The sequence below is a fragment of the Symphalangus syndactylus genome, chromosome 1, assembly GCF_028878055.3.
Source record: "Symphalangus syndactylus isolate Jambi chromosome 1, NHGRI_mSymSyn1-v2.1_pri, whole genome shotgun sequence".
In the NCBI taxonomy this organism is placed as follows: domain Eukaryota; kingdom Metazoa; phylum Chordata; class Mammalia; order Primates; family Hylobatidae; genus Symphalangus; species Symphalangus syndactylus.
The window spans coordinates 114,254,433-114,280,057 of NC_072423.2; the positions used below are offsets into that span (position 1 = coordinate 114,254,433).

Genomic DNA, 25,625 nt, shown 5'->3' on the forward strand with positions numbered 1-25,625 from the left:
ACCTTGTGGCCCGGGCAGGGCCTTGCCATGACCACACTGCCTCCTTCTCAGAGTCCTGTGACTGCCACAGCCAGGTAGGCCCCCAACCTTGGGCAGATGCCTACTCCCCACAGTCATGAACACACAAACCATGAGTTCTAGAATCTTGGCATAGTGGAGGTGCCCCACCCCTTCTGCCTCCACATCCCGTTAGAAGGAGCATTGAGGAATAGATACCCGCTTGCCATGGCCTGTGGGCTGGGGGATCTTCAAGGCCTTACACCTCCACTTTCTTCTGCCAGATTAGATTATCAGCCGTATATTGAAGGTAAGGCTTCAGGGACATGGGACGGAGGCTGGAGGGGTCTGTTTGTCGGGTGCCTGTGTCGGGTTGTCCTCATGCCTGAAGGGCCTTGGTGTGTCCATGTCCTGGTGGGTGGTACATCCTCAGCAGACTGGGTACCCAAATGGTGTCAGGGCAGTTCCAATTTCCAGGGTGACCATGACAGGAGGGAAGAGCCTTATTAAAAATGGGGGAACACAGTGGGCACAGTGGCTCATGCCTGTAATCCCAGCACTGTGGGAGGCCAAGGAGGGCAGATCACTTGAGACTAGCCTGCCCAACATGGCAAAACCCTGTCTCTACTAAAAATACAAAAATTATCTGGGCATGGGGGTGCACATCTGTAATCCCAGTTACTCAGGAGGTTGAAAGCACGAAAACAGCTTGAACCTGGGAAGTAGAGGTTGCAGTGAGCTGAGATCACACCACCGCACACCAGCCTGGGCAACAAAGTGAGACTCCATCTCAAAAAAGAAAAAAAAAAAAAAGAACAGACTAACACTAACACCCATGGAATGAGTGAGCTTGTTTGGGAGGCACAGTCATAGGAGACCCCATCTTGCGATGATGAGGGAGTGAGGCTTAGTGCCCACTCTGTATCAGCGTGGCTGAGACTGAGTGTGGTTGCAACACCCTGTGAGGTGAGCTTCACCAGCATCCCATTTCACAGTGGGAAATTGAGACTCACAGAGCTTCAGTGGTTTGCGAGTGCTGTAGCAGAATTCAATACCTGTGTTCAATAGACTCTTTGGGAGTGAAAAGAGGATGACATGCACATTCGTGAAGTGTTCCATATTTAAAAAAAAAAAAGATTAAAATTTTTTTAGAGACAGGGTCTTGCTCTGTCGCCCAGGCTAGAATGGAGGGTGCAATCCTAGTTCACTGCAGCCTTGAACTCCTGGGCTCAAGTGATCCTCCCGCCTCAGTCTCCTGAGTAGCTGGGACTACAGTTGTGTGCCACCACACCTGATTAATTCTGCTTTTGTAGAAATAAGATCTCGCTATGTTGCTCAGGCTGGCCTTGAACTCCTGGCCTCAAGCCATCCTCCCTCCTGGGCTTTCCAAAGCTCTGTGATTACTGGTGTGACTTTCTCCCTTTGTTATCCTTTATGATGTTTAGTTAGTAAATACCTGTAGCAATCCAGACTGGGCCCGTTTAAAATCTCCATCTCATACCTGGTTCAGTGCAGCCTGCTCTCTTCTCACCCCTGCTGCTGGAGCCAGTGAGAGTCAAGGAGGGAATGGACGCACATCTCTATTCACTTCCCTACACGATCACATGGACTGCACCTCCAGGGGCATGGGTGGCCCCTGGAGCAGTGCAGTGTGACATTACTCTTCACTGGGGACAGGCAGCGTGGCCGACTTGTGCCACATCACCTATCCCCTGGCTGACAGCTCACCCCTGTGGTGATTCTCTCTTCTGCTTCTCTCCCCCAACCATCTGTTTGTGTAAACTATTGGCAAGGATGAGTCCTGGGTGATGGCTTATAACAAGCCCAGGAGGAGTTGTCTGGTCCTCATTGTTTGGGAACTCTAGAATATGGGGTACCTGCTGACCCTGGCCTTTGGTTGCCTTTTTTTTTTTTTTGAGATAGAGTCTGGCTCCATCACCCAGGCTGGAGTGCAGTGGCATGATCTCGGCTCACTGCAACCTCCACCTCCCAGGTTCAAGCGATTCTTCTGCCTCAGCCTCCCGAGAGTAGCTGGGATTACAGGCACATGCCACTATGCCAGGCTAATTTTTGTATTTTTAGTAGAGATGGGGTTTCATCATGTTGGCCAGGCTGGTCTTGAACTCCTGACCTCAAGTGATCCACCCACCTTGGCCTCCCAAAGTGCTGCGATTATAGGTGTGAGCCACCGTGCCCGGCTGGTTGCCAGTTTTGAGGCAGTGGGAAAAGCCCCTTCTCACATGTGCATGTGTAAGTGGCTGCTTATGACAGGGCTGGAAGGCGGCTCTGTCTGTCTCAAATCTGTGTCCAGGGGTGTGAGGGCTGCCCTTTGCTGCCTGAGATCCTCTTTCCTCAGGGCCCTGGCTCCGGGCCTGCGGTCAGACCAACGTGTCCTGCAGGGTGGTAGGGGAAGCTGGTAGAGGTAGGCAAGTGGCCATGGCAGGTGAGCATCCTGTTCCTGGGCACGTACATCTGCAGCGGCTCCCTCATCCACCACCAGTGGGTCCTCACAGCTGCACACTGCTTGCAGAGGTCAGTCAGCGGGAGCTGGGGACTTTACTTTCTGGCCTCAGGGGTCCCTGGTGAATCTAGGGATCTGGGAGCAGGGGGTCTGGCTGGGTGGTCCTGAGCTCAGGGCCCATCTCCTCCCTTACTTATGGCCTTACCATTGGCGACCTGCCTCCTACCCATGGTCCTGCAGATCCAAGGACCCCAGCCTGTACTCCGTGATGGTGGGAGTCCACCAGCTCCCAGAAAACGGCACTCAGCTCCCGCTCACTCGCATGGTGATTCATAAGGATTTCAGCAGTCTCAGGACATTGCCCTCCTAAAGCTCAGGGACTCCATCTCGTGGTCCCCCTTCGTCCAGCCTGTCTGCCTCCCTAACATCAAATTCAAGCCATCCATTGGAAGCATGTGCTGGGTAATCGGCTGGGGAACTATAGGGAAAAAAGGTGAGTGAAGGCTGGCAGAGATTACAAGACACTCGCCTCTTCGGAACACAGCCCCATCACGGGCTCCTTCATTCATTCCTTTATTCACTCATTCACTCAGGCAGCAAACATTTCCTGACCTCTTGATACAAAGATATACCCAGTGCTCTAGTGTAAAAGACACATGTGACCTGCATGGATCTCAGTTCCCAAAGTGAAGTTAAATGAAATGCCAAGTGCTTACCCTGCAGCATGGCAGGAAGTGAATTCTTGGTTATTAATGGAGTACCCATTAGTGGCATGAGGGCCACGATCTCAGGACATACTGAGGTATTGAGGCTTCTCTATCCATCTTGTGTACTGGTTATCCTGAGGTACCCCCTGGAGGGGTCTGGCCCCTGTTGGTGCTCTCCTTGGGTCCTAGAATCTGGGAGGCTTTGTGGGGGCCTCTCTAGGGTCTTGGCACCTTGCCGGTGGCCATGGGGCAGAGCTGAGCTCTTCACTCTTATAGAACCTGAATTCCTGGAGAAATCCCCTCTTGTCCTCCTTGTCCTTTGGTGCCTGGATATCACTCCAAGCCCCTTGGGACACTTTTGTGTAGTCTTTGTTAATGAGCTGGGCTGTTTCAAAAGTTAGGCTGTGGGCTGGGGCCTTTATCAATCACCATCCCAGGAAATGGCCCTCCCTCCCACCTTAGCAAATGTGGACAGCTCTGTGATGGGGATGGCCGAAAAGCTGAGGGGATGACAAGGCTGGCTCTCTGTTTCCTCAGTGACCCCAAGTACCCCCTACAGTCTTCATGAGATGGCTGTCAGGATCGTGAACAATGACATCTGCAAACAGCAGTACCAATTCCTCTTCTTGAAGGACAAGAAGAGCTTCATCGGGAATGATGTGCTGTGTGCCCGTTCTGAATGGGGCTTGGACACTTGTCAGGTGCGGAGCTTGTGGACTGGGGCAGGAGAAGGCTTTCATGAGTCATGCGTTTTCTTTTCACACGGCACTGGGACCCCTTATGAAAACCTCCTGGTTCTAGATCCTTGAGGAATCGCCACGCTGTCTTCTGCAATGGTTGAACTAATTTACTTTCCCACCAACAGTGTAAAATTGTTCCTATTTCTCCACAGCTTCGCCAGTATCTACTGTTTCTTGACTTTTAAAATACCATTTGATCCAGCAATCCCATTACTGGGTATATACCCAAAGGAATAAAAATCATTCTACTATAAAGACACATGCTTGGGAGGCCAAGGTAGGCAGATCACAAGGTCAAGAGATGGAGACCAGCCTGGCACACATGGTGAAACTCTGTTTCTACTAAAAATACAAAAATTAGCTGGGCATGGTGGCATGCACCTGTAGTTCCAGCTACTTGGGAGGCTGAGGAAGGAGAATCGCTTGAACCCAAGAGGTGGAGGTTGCAGTGAGCCGAGACTGTGCTACTTTACTCCAGCCTGGGTGACAGAGTGAGACTCTGTCTCAAAAAAAAAAAAAAAAAAAAAAAGAGACACATGCACATGTATGTTTATTGCAGCACTATTTACAATAGCAAAGACATAGAACCAACCCAAATAGCTCCATCAATGATAGACTGGATAAAGAAAATGTAATACATATGCACCATGGAATACTATGCAGCCATAAAAAGAATGAGATTATGTCCTTTGCAGGGACATGGATAAAGCTGGAAGCCATGATCTTCAGCAAACTAACACAGGAACAGAAAACCTAACCACCGTATGTTCTTACTCATAAGTGGGAGTTGCACAATGAGAACACATGGACACAGGGAGGGGAACAACACACACCAAGGTCTGTCGGAGGGTAGGGGGAAAGGGGAGGGAGAGCATTAGGACAAATATCTAATGCATGTAGGGCTTAAAACCTAGATCATGGGTTGATAGGTGCAGCAAACCACCATGGCATACTATACGTATGTAACAAACCTGCACGTTCTGCACATGTATCCGAAACTTAAAGTAAAATAAGAAAAGAAAAGAAAAGAAAAAATCTCCTTCCCCTGGGCTTCCATTTAGCCTGTAAAATAAGGGTGAAATACTCTTGTCCCTGTCCACAATGAAGGTTGCGATGGCAGTCCTTCTCAGGTTAGTTTACCACTTCTGAGCATCAGCTACATGCCCAGATGTGGGCCATGTGCGGGCAGAACTTGTTTTGCATAAGTGTTTTACATTCATTCTGCAAGCATAGAATGAATACTTCTGCCACCTGCCACTTGCACCTTCTGTTCAACATTGGTTTTGAGATTTATTCATATGGATATATGCAGGTTTTATACATTAACTGCTCTACAATATTCTCTTTTGTGAATATGCCACAATTTACCCAAGCTCTTGTTTATTAACATTGAGGGAGTTTCCAATTTTTTCATATCACAAACTCTGCTGCTGCTCTAAGTATTCTCACACACATCTCCCTATTTACATGTTCCACAATTTCTCAGCAAAATGTATCTGCACAGGAGTGCTGGGTCATAGGCTGTATTTATCTTCATCTTTAATAGTCATGGTCAAATTGTTTTCCAAAGTGATCGTAGTAATTTATATTCTAACATCAGTATTTGAGAGTTCCTTCTCCATTTCTTGCCAGCGTTTGGTATTGTCAGACTATAAAATGTTTTCCATTCCAATGGATGGGAAATAGTACCCGTTGCGGTTGTAATGTGCATGTCCCCAGTTACTAATGTGTTTGTGCACTTCATATGTTAATTCACTATTTGTGATTCCTCTTCTATGAATCACTTATTCATATACTTTGGACATTTTACTATTGTTTTCCTTTTTCCTTTTTTTATTTTTTAATATTCCGGATACAAATTCTATGTTCATTGTGTATATTGCAAAATCTTCTCCCAGTTTTCCATTTATCTTTTTATTTTTTTTTTTGTATTGTACTTTGCTGAACAGCAATTTAGGTTTTATTTTAGTCAAATATATCACGTCTCTGATTTATGCTTTTTGTGTCTTATTTAATCATTCCTTTTCCCAAGGTCATAAAGACATTCTCCTATATTTTTTTCCTCAGAATTTGGAAATTATGGTTTTCATGTGTTGAAACCATGTGGCATTCATTTTGGGAATGGTGTAAGATAGGAATCTATTTTTATTTATCTTCTCATGTGGACCACCAATTTTCCTAATGCTATTTATTGAAAAAGTCATTTCCTGCACTGGCTGTCACTACCTCTCTCATATATCAAGGTTGTGTAAACACAAGGGATAGTTTTTTTCAATTGGACACTTACATTATTTATTTTCGTTCTTTCTTCCTTCTCAATACAAATTTTTGAGGCTACATATTTCCCTCTAAGTATGGCTTTAGTTTCATGCCACAATATTTTATAAAGTTTCTATTTTGATTTTATTTTGACCTATGCATGGTTTTTTTGTTGTTATTGATTTCCAGCCCAGTTTCCTGGTCTTAAAATTAGTTCTAAAGTGGTATCAATTATATGGAATATGCTGAGAAGGTTTACTCCTTCTAGTTTTGTGTTTAAAGCATTTACGATCATAAAATCAGTTTTGATTTGAACTTTAAATTCATCTCTTAAATTTTCACTGTTGTGATTCCATCATCACTAGTTTATTTTAAAATATGTTCTGTGATTTTGAAAAAAATGCACACATTTTGTTTAAAAAGTAATACATAAGTGCAAAATTAGAAAATGAGACTTTCCTATAATCAAACTACCTAGAAATTTCTACACTAAATTGTTTGGTTTATATTCCTAACACTTCTTTCTATACATATAAAATTCTACATTAGTTTTTTTTTTTTTCTGGTTTTGATTTTTTTTTTTGAGACGGAGTTTTGCCCTTGTTGCCCAGGATGGAGTGCAATGGCGTGATCTCAGCTCACTGCACTTCCGCCTCCTGGGTTCAAGTGATTCTCCTGCCTCAGCCTCCCAAGTAGCTGGGATTACAGGCATGTGCCACCACACCCAGCTAATTTGTATTTTTAGTAGAGGTAGGGTTTCACCATGTTGGTCAGGCTGGTCTCGAACTCCTGACCTCAGGTGATCCACCCACCTCGGCCTCCAAAAGTGCTGGGATTACAGATGTAAGCCACCATGCCCGGCCTCTGGTTATGATTTTTAATAAAGGACTGTTACATAATTTTATCTCCAACTTTTAAATTTTTACTTAAAATATATCTTGGACTCCTTTCTAGGTCTATACATATAAATATATTCCATCTTCCTTGGATAATAATTTTCTCATATGGCTATGCCACAATCTACTTAACCATTCTTCTATTGACAGATATTTGGGTTCATTTATATATATTTTTTACTATGCCAGAATAAAAAAAATTGAATACCTTTTCACATTTGTTCAAACATTTAGCTACAATAATTTTTTAGAAGTGTAATTACAAAATCAGTTGTATATATATTTAAAATTTCAATAGATATTTGCAAATTAGCCTCCCAAAGATTTGATCCATTTATATTAACACCAACAGTAGATAAATGACTTTTTCTGCATCATCACCAGAACTAGGTATTATTTTTATTTTAACTTTTGTCCTTTTGGTAGACTAAAACTTATATCATATTTTTGTTGTTATTTCATGACGTTGAGAAATTCTGTAAATTGCTTGTTTAATAGGGTAAGTAGGAAGTTTCAATAAAGATATCAAAATACAGTAAGTATCAGAATTCAAAGAGAGTTGTGTGACTGATATTTGGCTACAGGTCTGTATCAAAGGGTCCAGAGGGTAGGGTTGGAGGTGATTTTGTGAGGAGAATTTCTCTGGAGAGAACTGCATCTATGAGCTCACCTTTCTCCCTTTAAGGGGACAGGGATGAGCAGGCTGGGGATGCCTGTTCCACACTGCAAGTCTACTGGGAGTGGTACCCACAGGCTCACTCAGAAAGCCTGATGCGTACCCCTCGAGGTAGAGGGAGAGTCAGCTCTAAACCTCTGCAGGCTCAGAGAGCTCACAGTGGCCTGGAGGGGAGGGGTGGGGGCGGTTAAGGCAGTTCTTTCCCTCTCACTCTGCTGCTGTTACCTTGGCAGGTTAGGAAGATCAGGTTAGTAAGATGGGGTAGGAAGAGTGGAAGCTACAGGGAGGGAAGCCTCCTACTTGCCAAAGCCCTGATGGCAATGGGGAGAAGTTTTACTTTAAATCAAGTCTAACATTGTGATTATTATATGGAAATGAATATTCTGATTTCTGAAGTGAGATGTTCATATGACACTTGGTATAATCATGGCGATTACGATTACATTAACCACAGTGGGCAAAATGTTCTGGTTCTGCCCAAGTTTTTACCCGGGGTCAAGGAAAAAACTCGCCTTCTAAATCAATTTTAAAAGAACAAAGGAAGTCCAAATAAAATGCTTGCTTCGTTTAATGTACCATTTACACTTTTCCATGTCCTTTGCCCATGTTCTTCTATTAAACTACTTTTGTTTTTGTTGATTTATAAAAACTCTGGATATTCTATTCTGTAGTAACTAGTGGTAAAGGAGCATTGTGTCTTTTTCAGCTTAATTTCAAATGGCTCATAAGCATTTATATATATATGTGTATATGTATACATACATTTGGAGACATAATATAAAATATATGGTAAAACATCAAAATTAGTGAATCTGGGTAAAATATTATACTTGCAACTTTTCTGAAAGTCTCAAATTATTTCAGAATACAAATTTACCCCCAAACTTTGAGTTACTGGAAGTTTTAACCCATTGTAAAATGCTTTACAATATTTTACCCTATTTGTACCTCATTTACCCTTTTTTTCTGGTGTAGGTTTTTTTTCCCATAAGGTTATGTAAAATTTTTATGTGTTTACATCTATCATTATTTTCCTCCATGATTTTAGGCTTTTTTTTCCTATCTTGGCCGGGCGCAGTGGCTCACTACTGTAATCCCAGCACTTTGGGAGGCCAAGGTGGGCGGATCACGAGGTCAGGAGATCGAGACCATCCTGGCTAACACGGTGAAACCCCGTGTCTACTAAAAATCTCCCCAAAATATTAACTGGGCGTGGTGGCGGGCGCCTGTAGTCCCAGCTACTCGGGAGGCTGAGGCAGGAGAATGGCCTGAACCTGGGAGGCAGAGCTTGCAGTGAGCCGAGTGCACCACTGCACTCCAGCCTGGGCGACAGAGCAAGACTCAAACAACAACAACAACAACAACAACAACAACAACGAAATACCTTTCCTATCCTAAGATTATAAAATTATTTACTCATCATTTTCTAATTCTTTTCTTTAAATACTTTACATTTTGATTCATCTGGATGATTGAGAGAGGAAATTCAGTATTATTTTTCTCCAAATGTGTAGCCTGTTATATAAAAATATTTTGTTGAATACTTGTTTTTTTGGCTATGAATCAGAAATGCCCCCTTTATTGTATTCTAAATTCCCACCCTATTTTGGTGTCTTCCTACCATTTACATCTCTTTGCTGCCACCACTCTGAAAATTATTGTAGCTTTAGAATTCTTTTTTATGTGGTAATGCAAGTCCTCTTTCATTCTCCATCTTTTAACGAATTTACCTGCTGTTCTCCCACGTTCCTTTTCACAGTCTTAGAATAAAGTTGTCAGAAAGAAAATCGCATGGAGATTTTGGTGGAAATTAATAGATCCTTTTCGGGAAATAAAGACTTTCTATTTTGCACTACTTCTTTATGTCTATAGAGCAGGAGTTTGTAGCTTTCTCCACGTAGTTACTGCATGCTGCTTCCTGAGTCTATTCCTAAATGTTATATATTATGTCCTTATTGTGAGTGGTGTATGTATATTTTTAATGAATTAATTATTTTCAAACAGAGTCTCGTTCTGTGGCCCCAGGCTAGAGTGCAGTGGCATGATCTTGGCTCACTGCAACCTCCGACTCCTGGGTTCACGCCATTCTCCTGTTTCAGTCTCCCAAGTACCTGGGATTACAGATGTGCACCACCACGCCCGGCTAATTTTTGGTATTTTTATTAGAGATGGGGTTTCACCATGTTGGTCAGGCTGGTCTCGAACTCCTGACCTCAGGTGATCCACCCTCCTCAGCCTCCCAAAGTGCTGGGATTACAGGCCTGAGCCACTGTGCCTGGCCTGGTATATTTTCTTTTGTTGTATTTTCTGTTTTTTTTTTATTTTAGATTTTTGTGTATTTACTTTGTAATAAGCAACCTTCCTGGACCTAGCTAATTCTCTTCAATTGAGTGGACCACAGACACATCACCTGCCAATGTGTATGTGCATGACGTGAGGAATCTGTTCAGGGAACTGAGTGCACATTGAGTTAGAGCATACAGTCAGAAAACACATTTAGAAAGCTGAGCATTGTTTCCTAAAATAAAATCCTGTAAGTCTTCCTCTTATTTCTTTTTCTTGTGTAATTGCAAATATTCAGAACCGTATTCCAGAAAAATTATTATTTCCCATGAGACAATGTGTCAGTTTTAGATGTATCTCTTGTAAACAATACAAAGCTGGATGCTATTTTTTTCAACACATCTGAGAGATTGTTCCTTAATCTATTTACCAAGAAGACTGGGGATTTTTTTTTGTTCCCGCACCTTACATTTTGGTTTGATTTTTTTTTCTTCACTCTACTTTTATCCTCTAGCGGTTTAGAAGTTATGTATATACATTTCCTTCTGCTATTGGTCACCTCGTATTTTCCACATATATATTTAAAATTGAATTATCACGTAGTTAATCAGTGTCTACCGCCTCCTTAGCAGGGGGCCAGAGACTTCCTGCATTTTTGCTTTCTTCATTTCCATCCTCCAGACTCCCCCTCTTGTTGAAGACATCTGGGACTTCAACTTGCTTGACTCTTATTATATCTAAGAATTTTTAGTGAACTCTTGAGCTTTCTAGGCCTACACTCATGTGAGTTGTAATTAGTAATGATTTCACCTCTTTTATTTGAGTTTTACTTTTTTATTGTTTTGAGTCCCCCTCTCTCCCCAAAACAACCTAGAGTCATAGCTGTGTTTTCTCTTGCTGCCCACTTTGATGGAAGTGCTTCTTACACTTCACACTGAAGCATGCCATGGTGCTGATTTGGCCTGTCATCTGTTGAGGGGAGAGCCATTCCTTTCTGTTTGACCACAGCATTTGATTTCAGGAAAGAACGTTCTCCTTTATACATGTGTTTTCTGACTCTCTGCTCTAACTCGGGGTGCAGAGTCTGTTCCCTAAACAGATTCCTCATGTCCATGAGCCCTGCATTCCAAGATCATTCCTCCCTGCTTATGGTGTACTTTTGTTTCATTCATCTGTTGGATTCAGATTCATAATATCTTTTTGCCAGAGCACACTTTAATTTATTTATTCATTCAGCAGACACCGTATGCTGGGCTCTGGGCCAGACATGGATAACACTGGGGTTAAGAAAGGTCTGGGCCCTGGGGAACAAATGGTACCACGTGGCACGATCCACACAGCACAATGCACGCAACCTTTTTACTTTTTCCTCCAGGGGCGCTGGGCTCCACTTTAAGGTATGTAGAGAGAAAGGCACCCCTTTGTCAAGTGATAGTATCAGGACGATGCTTCACTTGAAAAATATTTGTTCATGTTCTGGAACATTTGAAATAACACAAATTATCTCCTCCTTGAACGCTGGATAGCAGTTGCCTATGAAACCACATAAGCCTGTTTTCCTTTGAGTGGTTGCTCTTGGGGAATATTTTAAGTTGTTTTGCCCATAGTTGTTGGACTTGTCGGGCTTTCTGTCACTCTTTAAATTTGTTTAAATGATTTCTGTTTCATAGAAAAAGGTCATTTCATCCAGAGTGTAAATCCACAAAGAGGAAAAACGGTAGTCTTGAGATTCTGAGAAAGTATATTTTCCCTGGATGTGTTCTAGTTTCTTTTCTACTCAAACCATGAAGTGTTTCCATTTTTCCTTCTCTTTCTGTTTTTCTTGGTAAGAGTCACAAGGTGCTTATCTGTTTTGTTGTTCTTCTTGTTGTTTTGTTTGAAACAGGGTCTCACTCTGTTGCCCAGGCTGGAGTGCAGTGGTGTGATCATAGCTCACTGTTACCTTGAACTCATGGCCTCAAGCGATCCTTCTGCCTCAGCCTCCTGAGAAGCTGGGACTACAGGCGTGTGCCACTATGCCCAGCTAATTTTTTAAAATTTTTGTAGAGACAGGATTTCACTATGTTTTGCCCAGGCTGGTTTGGAACTCCTGAGCTCAAGTAATCCTCCTGCCTTAGTCTCCCAAAGTGCTGGGATTACAGACGTGAGCCACTGTGCCCAGCCTTGTTGTCTTTTAAGAATAAGCTATTGATTTTTATTTCTCAAGTCTATGATTTTTCTGCTTTGTAACACATGAACTATCCTCTTTTTGTCTTTATTAATTCCTTTTCACGTGTCTTGAGCTGAATGTGCAATGATAATTGATGATAATAACAAATAATTTATTTTTATTCTCTCTTGCTTGATATTAAAAGTACTTTAGACCAGGACAATCTGTGCCCAGTTTAGGCCCACATCCTGTGCAATACGTGATGCTCTCTTTACTCTACATTCTAATTGTAGATTTTGTTTTTACTTTAACATTTTGAAAGTTATTTTTTCCTGTTGGTGGAGTGACTCACATTTTGTTACTGAATTCTGGTTTTATTTCACTGAGGTGAGAGGATGCTTACCTACAGTGGATCTCTCTCTCTCTCTTCTTTTCTCATGTTCTTACTTTCTCTGGGCCCCTAGAGTCCCATCAGTCCTATCTCAGGCAAGGGCCCTCACACTACCCTTGCTGGTGTGATTATCACTGGCATCATTTTCTCCTTCATCTTCCATTTGCCCTTCCCCCAAAAAGAACATCAACTCAAATCTGTCTAATATGTGTAATTAGGCCAGGCGCGGTGGCTTAGGCCTGTAATCCCAGCACTTTGGGAGGCCAAGGTGGGTGGATCACCTGAGGTCAGGAGTTCGAGACCAGCCTGGCCAACATGGCAAAACCCCATCTCTACTAAAAATACAAAAATTAGCTAGGCTTGGTGGCACGTGCCTGTAGTCCCAGTTATTCGGGAGGCTGAGACAGGAGAATTGCTTGAACCCAGGAGGTGGAGGCTGCAGTGAGCCGAGATCGCGCCACTGCACTCCAGCCTGCTTGACAGAGCAAGACTCCATCTCAAATAATCATCATCATAATGATAATAAAGTGAAATTAAAGATGTATGTCTTTGAAGAATGCGTAGTGTTGCTGTGTGTGTTTTAATTGGCATAAATTATATTGTGCTGCATATCTCCTCCTGTAATTGTTTACTGAGGCATCTGAATTTGTTAAGGTATTCACATTAAATGGTTGTATTCTTTCAAATAATTGCCCCCACATATCCTATGTCAAATTTTCCTTCCTTCCCCAAACATCATTTTGGGCAGAGTTCATAATTTTTAGTCACTTTCAGTTATGAAGTGCCTTGTGCCATTTGAAGTTTTTATTTAAATTTAAACCTTACTTCAGGAGCCCCCCACTCTCTGGTGCTCCTGGGGATGGGGTTCCCTGCCCTGCCAGATCAGGAAGCTGGCCTGGTGTAATCTCCATGGTGAGGCTGTGGAAGCCTCACATCTCCCCAACTCACTCTGCTTGTTATTTTCTTTTCTTATTTTTTTTTTGAGATGGAGTCTCGCTCTGTCGCCCAGGCTAGAGTGCAGTGGGGCGATCTTGGCTCACTGCAAGCTCCGCCTCCCGGGTTCACGCCATTCTCCTGCCTCAGCCTCCCGAGTAGCTGGGACTACAGGCGCCCGCCACCACGTCCGGCTAATTTTTTGTATTTTTAGTAGAGACGGGGTTTCACCGTGTTAGCCAGAATGGTCTCGATCTCCTGACCTCGTGATCCACCCGTCTCGGCCTCCCAAAGTGCTGGGATTACAGGCGTGAGCTACCGCGCCCGGCCCGCTTGTTATTTTCAAGAGGTCCTTAGATATGTTCAACATTGACCTCTGGTTTGTTTTAGGCAGAGCCCTATCTTAATTCATCAGTCTTCATTGAGATTTGGTATCCTTTAGTGAACAGATAGCCTTAGTTTTGATGTAATCAAGCCTAACACATTTCTTCAGGTTTGTGAGTTTTGTTTTGTTTGCTTGTTTTTGTTTTGCTTTTTTGAGACAGAGTCTTGCTCTGTTACCCAGGCTAGAGCGCAGTGGCATGGTATGGTTCACTGCAGCCTCAACCTCCTGGGCTCAAGCGATCCTCCCACCTCAGCCTCCTGAGTAGCTGGAACTAATTTTTAAATTTTTTGTAGTCATGGGGTGTCACGATGCTGCCTAGCCTGATCTTGAACTCCTGGGCTCAAGAGATCCTCCCACCCCAGTCTCCCAAAGTGCTGGGATGAGCCACTGCACCCACCAGTTTGTGGGTTTTGAATCTTATTTTTAAAAATAGGCTTCATCTCAAGTCATAAAAACATGGTCCTATATGCATTTTGGTTTTGGTTTTATTTTTTATTTTAGAGACAGGGTCTGGCTCTGTTGCCCAGGCTAGAGGGCAGTGGCATGATCATGGCTCACTACAGCCTGGAAATCCTGGGCTCAAGTGATCCTCCCGCCTTAGCCTCCAGGGTAGCTGGGACTAAGGTGTGTGCCACCATGCCTGGCTAATTTTATTTTTGTGAAGACAGGGTCTCACTATGTTGACCAGGCTGGTCTTGAACTCCTGGGCTCGAGTGATCCTCCCACCTTGGCCTCCCAGAGGGTTGGGATTACAGGTGTGAGCCACTGTGCTGGTCTTATATGTTTTAATTAGCTTTATCATTTTTACTTTTCACATTCAGAGTTTTAATTCCTCTGAAGTTTTGTTACGGTAGGATACAACTTCGCTTTTCTCCTTCTGGTGAGCCAATGTTGCCACCATCTACCGCAGAGCCCTCATTTCCCGCAGACGTGATGCTTTGTGTAACATGTGTCAAGTGTCCTCCTGGGTAGGCATCAGGTTACGGGCTCTCCCGGCCCCCACTGGGCTATTTTTTTTTTGTTTCTATGCCAGTACCCCACTATTTCTATAATTATAGCTTTCTCATCTTTAATTATATTTCTATAATTATAGCTTTAAAATATGTGTAACTATCTGGTAGGTCAAATCTGCCCCCAACCTGACTCTCCAATTTTCTCTCCTTTCTCAAAACCATCCTAGAATTTAAGGACTATTATCCTTCAATATCAATTTTAGAATCAGATTGTCAAGTTCCTGAGAAAACCCTGCTGGTGTTTTAATTGTAATTGCTTTGAGAGACTAATGTAAGGAGAATTGACATTGTTATGATTTTAAATTGCTTTTACTCTGTATTGAATAGACAAAAGGATATTTATAAAACATATATGGAGAATAAAGAATAACATTAGCAACATCCACATACCACCAGCAAGCCTGTGAAAGAGTGCCCTCATGGGCATGTTAAACTTTCCCTGTGGCCGTTCCTGTATCTCAAGCCTCAAAGGCTCTGACTGCTCCCAGTTATTTTGCTGGCTGACATTTGCTCATGGTGCCTCAACTTCCTTGTGTGGTGTGCAATGTTTTGAGGAGCGAAGACATGCTCCTTAGAGTGTTAATTGTAGGACTACTCTGAGGTGTGGCTTGAAAGACAGGCTCCTCCAGACAGAATCTACGTTTGCTTCAGCCAGGTGCCTGCAGGTATGACCAACCCAGCATCACTTTATTTATTTACTTATTTTTAACTTTTAAGTTCAGGGGTACAAGGGCAGCTTTGTTACACAGGTAAACTTGTGTCATGGGGCTTTGTTGTACAGATTATTTCATCACCCAAGTTTTGAGCCTAGTACCTATTAGTTGTTTTTCTTGATCCTCTCCCTCCTCCTACCCTCCCCCATCAAGTAGGCTCCAGTGTCTGTTCCCTTCTTTGTGTTTATGAGTTCTCATCATTTAGCTCCCACTTACAAGTGAGAACATGTGGTGTTTGGTTTTCTGTTCCTGCACTAGGTTGCTAAGGATAATAGCCTCCAGCTGCAACCATGTCCCTGCAAAGGACATGATCATGTTCTTTTTTATGACTGCATAGTATTCCATGGTATATATGTACCACATGTTCTTTATCCAGTCTATCATTGTTGGGCATTTAGGCTAATTCCGTGTCTTTGCTATTGTGAATATCCCAGCACCACTTTAAACCACCTCCATCCTTGGTTCAGGTTTTTTGAACCACCCAGACAGCGTGAAGTCATGTTGTGAGTTCATACGAGAGTGTTTCCGGTTCACCCTCACTGTGAGGGTGTGGTCATTTTCTGAAGGCATAACTTTTTGCAGGGGTCTACTCTGAGGCTCCTCCCCTTAGTTAGGCCCTCGGTTTTGTCTTTTGTCTCCTGAACCCATGAACAAGGCTATGAAAACTGAAGCTCAGTTTTGCTGGGTTTGACAAAGGGCCTTGGGACAAAAGCTGTCTTCTGGGCTCTACTGACCTCTATATTCTAACCCTCATTTAGGTTTTGGACTCTGAACAGATTCTTTATTTTCTTGCTAGCTTACCTATGCATTTAAAATCATAATTTAAAAAAAGTCTCACATTTGTAGGTATCTTTAGCAATAAGTTTGGTTAGGGTATCTTGTCTTCCATACTGCAGGAAGCCAAATGCTGAGAATTGACATTTTCACGTTGTTTTAAGTTATTTCAGCTTTGAACAACAGTATATCTGTACATTGATGTAGGTCTTTTTTTATGTTCTTAGGCACAGTTTATTTTTTCCTTAAAAGTCTTTTGCATTCTTCATTAGATTATGTCCTGTAAATCTTGGTGTGCATTATGTTTTAAAAATAAATATAATTGAGTGGTTTTTCTGATTTATAAAATTTTCTGACATTACAGAAGAGTGTAAAGAAAGTTTTAAAAAATCATAAGAAACCCACTATCAGCGGCAATAACAGCTATGACCTTTTGTTGTATGTCATTGTAAATAGTATTCTTATCTGTAAACCCATGTTTGCACAAAAAGAGGAGAACTGGTTTGCATTTCAAACAGCTCACTCTGCAAGCAGGATTTCAGGAAAGAAAAAGACCACCAGGATTTAAGGGGAAAGCAGAGGAGGGGATGGGGGGTTAGGGTCAGAGTTAGCAGGAAAATGAAGACAGAGGCTGGCGTGGTCCAGTGCAGAGCTTACGTGTCACAGAGCTCATCCTGAGGGGCGGGCTCAGGCCGGGGATGCCCTCCTGCTGCCATCCTTATGCCCTCTCTCCTTTTCTCTACAGGTTGACTCTGGCAGCTCCCTTGTCTGCCAAATGAACAAGACCTGGATTCAGATAGGAGTGGTGAGCTGGAGCTTTAGTTGTGGCCAGCGCCACTTCCCAGGTATCTACACCAGCACTGCCCACTTCAACCAGTGGATCAAGACTGAGGTTGCTGACATGAAGTTCGTCAGTAGGGCTGGCCCTGCCTTCCTGAGCCCAGTTTTCCTCACTGGCTACATTCTGCTGGGCTCCTTGGGCTCCCTGTGGCTCCTGTGAGCGGTGTTTCAAGGACAGTCCCTCCCGGAGGCTGCTTCTCCCTCCCCTCTGTTCTACCCTCAGAAGTGGAGATGAGAGGTTGCACAGGATGGCAGGGCAGAGTGAGGGGCAGGGTCCAAGAGCCATTGTTACTTTCTGTTGTTCAATGAAGATGCTTTTGAACTTTGAGCCACTCAAGTGATCATCTCGCTTCCTGACTTCGGCCAGAGCCCTTCACAACCTTCCTAAACCCCAAGCAGTCCTGGCTGTTCTCTCAAGCTGAGCCTTTTCTGATAGCTTTATGTCGTGTCTGTCTTGTGCTTGTTGTGTGACCCTGGCAGACTGTTCCCCTCCCTCTTCTTCCAAATGTGGGACTGCAGCTCCTTCTTAGTCATCCCAGCACTCCAGTAATCCCCAGGTCCCCATGACCCTCCCCTGGGTATGTGACAGACACTTTCCCTCAGGCCTTCCTGCGAGGCCTGGCCTCTTCCCAAGTAACTCACCATGGCCAGATCACAGACCCACAATCATGGACCGTGTTTCAGAACCCACTAGCTTCTCCCAACCCTTCATATCCTTCCATGGGTCTGCAGAGCCTGACCAATTCCTCCTCTCTCTCTGGCAGAGGTAGGTGATGTGGGGATAGGGCAGAGTGCCTGCCTGGGTAATGAATGTGTGAGATGACTGTGCCCTGAGCTCCTGAGCTGCCTTGATGACCTCCATTAGACTCTGCAGCATGAGCAAGGCTAGCTGGAGGTAACCAGGCTGAGGACAGAGCCTTGCCCCTGTGTGAGGAATGAGGGGCTGCTCAGACCTGATGGTCCTCAGGTGCTGAGCAACCACCCACCCCCATCCCTCAGGGCACCTGAAGGGTGTGATTTACTGTCTTTTCAGAGATTGGAGCATGGATTGGCCAGCTCAAGTGTGTATCCCAAGACCACAAGCCTGGACACATGTTAGAATATCCTGGCTTGATTTAACTTTCACCATATCTTAGAAAAAATTATTTTCTTGTAGAGATGGGGGTGCTATGTTGCCCAGGCTGGACTTGAACTCCTGGGCTCAAGTGATCCTTCTGCCTCAGCTTCCTGAGTAGCTGAGAGTAGCTGGGACAGGTGCATGCCACAATGCTGGATCACCTTATCTTCTATTAGGCTAGAATTTTCCAACAGCTTTGAGTACCCCACATGGCTTTTTAAATGTATTACCCTCCTGTGTCACTGAACCATCAATGTGTTCCCCAAATTGTAACGTGCAAAGTGACCTCCTCATCCCACAGTGGCGCAATGGTAAGCACCAGTGTTCCTCTGTGGAGGGACCCTTTGCCTGCGCGCTCTTTCCTAAGCAGATGGATCTGTGGGGCAAGGGCATCTGCTGAATGGGGTGGGGGTGGGGTGTAGTTGCTTAGAATGAAGCAGTCTTTCAAAATCATTATTTAAAACACATCTATCTGCTTAATTTCAGTTCCTTGGGCAAAGCCCCACTGGAGGGGCTGGAGGGAAAGTAGGGTCACTTGGAGATCCTGGATGCCAGCCCCTGAGGTTTGGTCTTCATCTCACTGCGGGAGGGGTGACACCATGAGCCAGTCCAGGGCAATGGGCTGCAGGGGTAAGAAGGTCTGAGAATCGGCCGAGGTTAAGTTGAGGGACTCCAGGAGACTGCTTAGACCAGCGGAGTGAGGAGAGGGAGGGGCCAAGGAGGGAGGTCAGCCGGGGCGTACCCAGCCCGGGAGGTATAAGGGAGGGCTGTCACTAGGGGCACCCTTGCAGCTCAGACACCGGGAGCGCCGTGGCCGGTGGCCCCTGGGGGGCGCCACGCAGGCGGGGCACTAGGAGCATCCCCACCCAGCTCACCAGAGGCCGCGGCATGCGGCCAACAGGGGGCGCCGTCGTGGGGGCGGCACTGGGAACGCGTTTCGGAGAGACGCAGTCGGCTGCCACCTTGGGATGGGTCCCTGGTGCCAGAGCCTGGCCCGCGGGCAGCGCCCCCGGACATCTGCCCCCTCCCGCGCCGGTGCCCTGCTGCTGCTGCTGCTGTTGCTGAGGCCTGCAGGTGAGTCCCTTCCAATCCCTACCCCACCCGCCTGACGAGGCCCTCGCCTTCCACCTCTAATCTGCTCGGCGTCCCCCGCAGATTGCTGGGGCGCAGGGGAAGCCCCGGGGGCACTGTCCACTGCTGATCCCGCCGACCAGAGCGTCCAGTGTGTCCCCAAGGCCACCTGTCCTTCCAGCCGGCCTCGCCTTCTCCGGCAGGCCCCGACCACCCAGACACCGCCCTCGACCACCATGGAGACCCAATCCCCAGTTTCTGAAGGCAAAGTCGACCCATACCACTGTGAGTACCAGGAGTGTAGACTCCGTGGGGCAAGGAGGGTGACAGAGGAGTCTTAAGGACCTTGGCTGGGGCTAGGGGAGCAGAAGAGACGGGGGCGAGCAGGACAGAGGAGCACCTCCTTCTACAGGTGTTCATTGAGCACTAAACACCTGTGGGCCAGGCCTGGTCCCGTCTGGAGGCCCAGAGCTCTGGGTGTCTTGTCCTCACAGGCCTCCCCTCCTGCTGAGGTAGGGGGCAGGAAAGTCAGAGGGGCCTGGGGCCGGCTGTGTGTTCCCGCCCCGCCTGAGCTGGCTGTGGGGCACGTGGCCTCTCACCCTGCTCCAGGCCCTGACCCATCGTGCCTCTGACCCAGGCTCCCAGCCAGGGACCTCTGGGATCTCCAGCACAGCTTTCAGGGCCAGGCTGTGTGAGCCTTCTTGTGGTGTCTCCAGGGTGCACACGTAAGACGTTCTCTTGCCCAGTGGCTTTCAGGCATGTTTAACAGACCGACGTAAGACTGGGAGTCAGCAAATAGCATTTAACTGCCACAGAAAGTCACCCAGACAGGACTTCCGTACCCTGTGTTGTGCATGCCGATGTTTTCTTGTCTATGTTATCCTTTAAAAAGGCCGGTCACGGCCCACTTACGTTTACAATCTGCGAATCCATTTGGAAAACACTAAGAATGGGACTCCTAGGATGTTGGATATGTGCATCTTCAATCTAGAGAAACTGTTTTCCAAAGCAGCTGCAGCAGTGAGCACTCCCACCAACCGTGGGTAGGCATTCTGGGTGATAATCCTCACTGACACTCGGTGTCACAGATGTTGCGTTTTTGCCAGGTGGGTGGTACACAGCAGAATCTCATCGTGATTGAAATCTGCATTTCCAGGCTGGAGGTAGTGGGTCATGCCTATAATCCCAGTGCTTTTGGAGGCTGAGGCAGTAAGATCACTTGAGGTCAGGAGTTTGAGACCAGCCTGGGCAACATAGTGGGACTCTATCTCTCCAAAAAATTAAAAAATAAAAAAATTAGCTGGGTGTGGTGGTGTGTGCCTGTAGTCCCAGCTATTCAGGAGATTGAGGTGGGAAGATCATTTGAGCCTAGAAGTTTGAGGTTACAGTGAACAATGATCATACCACTGCACTCCAGCCTGGGTGACAGAGCAAGACCTCATCAGAGGAGGAGGAAGAGGGAAGAGAGAAGAGGAAAGAAGAAGCAGTCTGCATTTCCCTGCAGACTAAGGGCGGAGCAGCTTCTGTGGCCATTGGCTACTGGGATTTCCTCCTTGGGCTATGCCCATTTTTCTGTTGGGGCATCCACTTTCCTCTCATTGAGCCACAGAAAGGGGTTCCCAGAGGAGGGAGAGACCTCTGCCTTGGCTGAAGTAGGGGACATGGTGAGGGTGGAACTAGGTGGAAATGAGAACAAGTTAGTGAAGGATCTGATTGGAGCTGAGAGTGTGTTGGTGACGGCAGAGGGGCCGGTGGTACACTGGGCTGGTAGGCTGGGGATGCTCTAGGGCCCGGGCTGTGGGAACAGGGAGACAGATATCTGGGCAGTGCTTGGACCCTTCTGAGGCATGAGACTCCAGTCCACATGTGGACAGCATGATTCCATGGTGACAGGTGAAAAGGGAGCACCCCTGGATGGGTGCAGGACAGAGGATGGAGAGGCAGGAGGTCAGGCTGGGGGAGGGGAGGGACAGGGAAAGATCCATCCCTCATCAAGCTCTCACCTTCCTCCTCAGTCTGTGGCTTTTCCTACGAGCAGGACCCCACCCTCAGGGACCCAGAAGCCGTGGCTCGGCGGTGGCCCTGGATGGTCAGCGTGCGGGCCAATGGCACACACGTCTGTGCTGGCACCATCATTGCCTCCCAGTGGGTGCTGACTGTGGCCCACTGCCTGATCCGGTGAGTCAAGGCCGAGGTTGGGTGGGTGGAGAGGCATTTGGAGCTGCTGTGGGCCCAGTCACCCCCTCCCTGCCAGCCGTTCTGGCAGTGGTGGCAGCAGTGGCAGCTATGTGCTCTGCAGAGCCCCACAGTCCCAGCCCCAGCCTCACCTGGGCTCCAAGCAGGTGGAGGCTGAGTCCTAAAAATTCCTTCACGGCTCCAGTCTTTTCAGTGTCCCACCGTTCGCTCCCCTCGCCTGGCCTCTCAGTCCCGTGCAGTCATTCCGCAGATGGGAAATGCAAGCTCAGAAGCCATTTGTCTGGCCTCATGCCTCCTCTCCATGGGAAGAAGCTCCTAGTTCCTTCATTTCACCCCCTTTGCACCCACATCCTTGTTCCTCCCTTCAATCAACCGTCTCTGACACTTCTTTGAGCAAGGCCCTGGCCTGGACACTGGGGGAAGAGGAGGGATGGATCATTCCTTCCAGCTTGGTGGGGGAGACAGAAAGGAAGATAGATGCTCACAAGGGTGCCTGGTTGGTGTGGGGACAAAAGAGGGAGTGTTCTGATGTTTTGGGGCCAGGAGTGCTGGCTGTGAGAGCTGACGAGTGAAATGTGTTCCAGGCCTAAGGGCCAACATACAGACTCCAAGGGGTACCCTAGGGGTGCGCAGCTAGACAGCCAGGCCATGGCGCATTCCATGGAGCTGGAAGGAGTGGAATTGCCTCCTCCAGGGCACAGCATGGGGTGAAAGAGTCCATGCCATGGACTGAGAGTAGAGTTTGGAACCAGAGAAAACTGGGTCCGCATCCCTTCCACTGCCTCCTAGCTATGCAGCCCTGAGTGGTTCCTTGGGCTTCTCTGAGCCTCAGTTTCCCCCTCCATAAAATGAAAGGTCGTGAGGACTGGACCACACAGTGAGTGTGCAGGGCCCTGTTCATGTCTGTGGTGAGGAGTAGGCTCAGGGGCTTGAAGCGGGTGGGTGGCCCCTCCTGGATCTTCTGGGAGGGCAGCAGACTGGGGGAAGGCCCAGGCTGGAGGCTGGGGCAGGGGGCCTGGAGCTGATCATGGCCTCCCCTCACGGCCCCCCTAGGCGTGATGTGATCTACTCAGTGAGGGTGGGGAGTCCATGGATTGACCAGATGACGCAGACCGCCTCTGATGTGCCAGTGCTCCAGGTCATCATGCATAGCAGGTACCGGGCCCAGCGGTTCTGGTCCTGGGTGGGCCAGGCCAACGACATCGGCCTCCTCAAGCTCGAGCAGGAACTCAAGTACAGCAAGTACGTGCAGCCCATCTGCCTGCCTGGCACAGACTATGTGTTGAAGGACCATTCCCTCTGCACTGTGACGGGCTGGGGGCTTCCCAAGGCTGACGGTGAGTCAAAGCCTCCGCAGACCAGGGCAGGTGCTGTGAGAAAGGACGTGGATGCAGGCCAGGGTGCCACCACAGATGGATGTTTCTGAGGCACCTTCCCCAGGGAGCCTGCCGCTCCCGGGACCTTCCTGCCAGGCTGTCATCTCTGAGGTCTCCTTCCCCTTGAGGATCTCGCAGGGAACACCTCACTGCTGCTCCAGCCTCAGGGGACCCCAATTGCCTCTGAATCCTGAGCCAGGCCAGGGCATGTAAACGGAACTTCCTTGAAGGCAGACAGGCACAGAGTAATACCTCACAGTCCACACCCACTGCCCAGGCATCGGCAGCTTGCAGCAGAGCACCTGCATCTTCCCTTTGTGCATCTTCCCTCCCCTAGGTGCTATTTGGGCCTTTGTCTTCTGGTCAGAGATGCTTCTTTTAGGTGCCCGTAGTGGGAAATGGTAGAAGAGGAAGCTGCAAAGAAGCTGGTGCTATTATGGTCAGCAGGCAGAAGTCCCCTGCTGTGATCTCCTGGGGCCCTGAGACCTCCCAGCACAGCTGGGCATAGAAGGGGCCACCAGAACAGCCCGAGGTCCCCCTTGGCTTCTTAAACATACTCTGATTCCCAAGAGGGGCCCAGACTCCAGCTCTCTTTCCTGCACCCTCTAGCCCACTGGCCTTAGCTCTGTGTACCCCTGACCCAGCCCTGCAGCCCCCAGCCCTGAGCTCGAGCCTCGGGGCCTCATGCCGGGCCTGGCAGCAGCCTTAGCTGCTGGGGGGAGCAGCTGTGGGGGGAGCAGTCTTCTGTGCTGTAAAATGCTGCCCAGAAGGCCCACATGGCTGGCTTGGGACCATCTGCACCTGGAGCTCATGGTTTCCCCTCCCCTCACTGGGCCTCAACTCCTTGTCATCCCAATTCAGGAGCAAGGCCCAGAGAGCAGGTGTGTTCTCTCAGGAACATCCAGGGGACCCTAGAACTGTCCACTTCCTTCAGGGGGTCCCCAGCCCATAAGAGAGATGCCCTTCCCTGTGGCCTGAAGGAACGAACTTACTCTCAAAACAGCTCAAGGGGACTTCAGCCCATGTGGGAGGACCTGGGGGTTACTTTGTCATCCCTGCTGTGGCCTGTCTCCTGTCTCCCAGGAGCTTAGGCCAGGGACAGGGACACACTAGTCAGGGAGGCAGGAGGAAGAAGCAGTGCCTGGCCTCCATGGAGGGGTCTGGGAAGGCTCAGCAGGGAAGAGGCCTGTGGAGGAAGGGATGCTTGAAGAGAAGGTTTGGGACCTGAGAGGCTTGGCAGGCCCTCAGGAGGGAAGGAGTGGCAAAAGCCGAGAGGCCGAGTGTGGTGGAGGTGGTGTGAGGGGCCCCAGTGGCCTGGGCGCTGCAGGAAGCGAGAGCAGGCCCAGCAAGGCTGGGTTGGGGGCAGTCTGCTCTGGGGGCTCTGTGTTGAGGGCCCTAGATGGGTACGGGCTAGAACAAGAGCAGGGGTGTGTGGCTAAAGCAGAAAAGGTGGGACGTGGGGAACAGTGGAGAGATGAGGCAATGGGCAGTGGTGAGTGGCCGCGCCTAAATGGGGCCCTGTCCCACAGGCATGTGGCCTCAGTTCCGGACCATTCAGGAGAAGGAAGTCATCATCCTGAACAGCAAAGAGTGTGACAACTTCTACCACAACTTCACCAAAATCCCCACTCTGGTTCGGATCATCAAGTCCCAGATGATGTGTGCGGAGGACACCCGCAGGGAGCAGTTCTGCTACGTGAGCGGCCTCTCCTCACTCCCTCACCTTCAGGGGCACCTGGGGGAGAGGCATCTGGGGAGGGAGAGGGGAAGGGTGGAGGATGGGTAGGGGAAGGGAAGGGGGTGGGCAGGACTCTGGGGTATGGGGATGGAGGATGTGGGGGGAGACTGGGAGGAAACAGATAGGGGCTGGGAATGCGGGTGGCTGTTGGAGATGAGAGGAGTTGGGGGTCCATGGGGAGAGGGAGGGTGGGTGTTAAGAGGTGGGGGATGAAACCTTTTGAGGAAGATCTCCTGGGTCTGGAGCACTTCTCACCTATGTTGGCACTGGGGGGCTGTGGAGGTGTGGTGTGAGGACATCCTGCCTGTCCTGGAGCTGGGTCGTCTCTGGCCTTGCCTGGCCTCCCTGACCCTTACTCCCCCAACCCTTCCCGCAGGAGCTAACTGGAGAGCCCTTGGTCTGCTCCATGGAGGGCACGTGGTACCTGGTGGGATTGGTGAGCTGGGGTGCAGGCTGCCAGAAGGGCGAGGCCCCACCCATCTACCTACAGGTCTCCTCCTACCAACACTGGATCTGGGACTGCCTCAATGGGCAGGCCCTGGCCTTGCCAGCCCCATCCAGGGCCCTGCTCCTGGCACTCCCACTGCCCCTCAGCCTCCTTGCTGCCCTCTGACTCCGTGTGCCCTCCCTCACTTGTGGGCCCCCTTGCCTCCGTACCCAGGTTGCTGCGGGTGTAGCTCTCACAGCCCTGAGAGTCAGGGTGGAGACGAGGTGCTCAATTAAACATTACTGTTTTCCATGCCTCCTTCTTCCCCGGCTTCAGAGGCCCCGCGTTTCCTGGGCCTGCTCTGTTGGGAGTCCACAGGTGAACCAGATGAGGGTGAGGTGGGGAACTCCAGGCAGTTTACACTGAAAATTGCAGAGCCTCCAGGATCTGCCCCCATTCAAAGGTTCGGGGTGGCTCCCGCAG

General features: G+C 47.9%; 1 protein-coding gene across 2 annotated transcripts; it reads left to right on the top strand.

Moving 5' to 3' along the window:
* The first annotated feature begins 177 nt into the window (after nucleotides 1-177).
* On the top strand, nucleotides 178-25,457 carry LOC129490993 (probable threonine protease PRSS50). 2 transcript variants are annotated; one of them, XM_055294617.2, is made up of 6 exons: nucleotides 178-307; nucleotides 19,490-19,690; nucleotides 21,421-21,583; nucleotides 22,655-22,938; nucleotides 24,507-24,673; nucleotides 25,092-25,457. In XM_055294617.2, the coding sequence occupies exons 1-6, from the start codon at nucleotides 226-228 to the stop codon at nucleotides 25,326-25,328; spliced, it is 1,134 nt and encodes a 377-aa protein (XP_055150592.1). In that variant the 5' UTR covers nucleotides 178-225; the 3' UTR covers nucleotides 25,329-25,457. The 2 variants fall into 2 exon arrangements, with proteins under 2 accessions (XP_055150592.1, XP_055150582.1); XM_055294607.2 differs by lacking the exon at nucleotides 178-307 and adding an exon at nucleotides 19,258-19,408.
* The last annotated feature ends 168 nt before the right edge of the window (nucleotides 25,458-25,625 follow it).

What these genes read in the sequence shown, in the direction of transcription:
- LOC129490993 (XM_055294607.2), top strand. Translation starts at nt 19,303, where the DNA reads ATGGGTCCCTGGTGCCAGAGCCTGGCCCGCGGGCAGCGCCCCCGGACA. An exon ending in GCTGTTGCTGAGGCCTGCAG is followed by an intron (nt 19,409 to 19,489) that starts GTGAGTCCCTTC and finishes CGTCCCCCGCAG; the next exon opens with ATTGCTGGGGCGCAGGGGAA. An exon ending in GTGGCCCACTGCCTGATCCG is followed by an intron (nt 21,584 to 22,654) that starts GTGAGTCAAGGC and finishes CGGCCCCCCTAG; the next exon opens with GCGTGATGTGATCTACTCAG.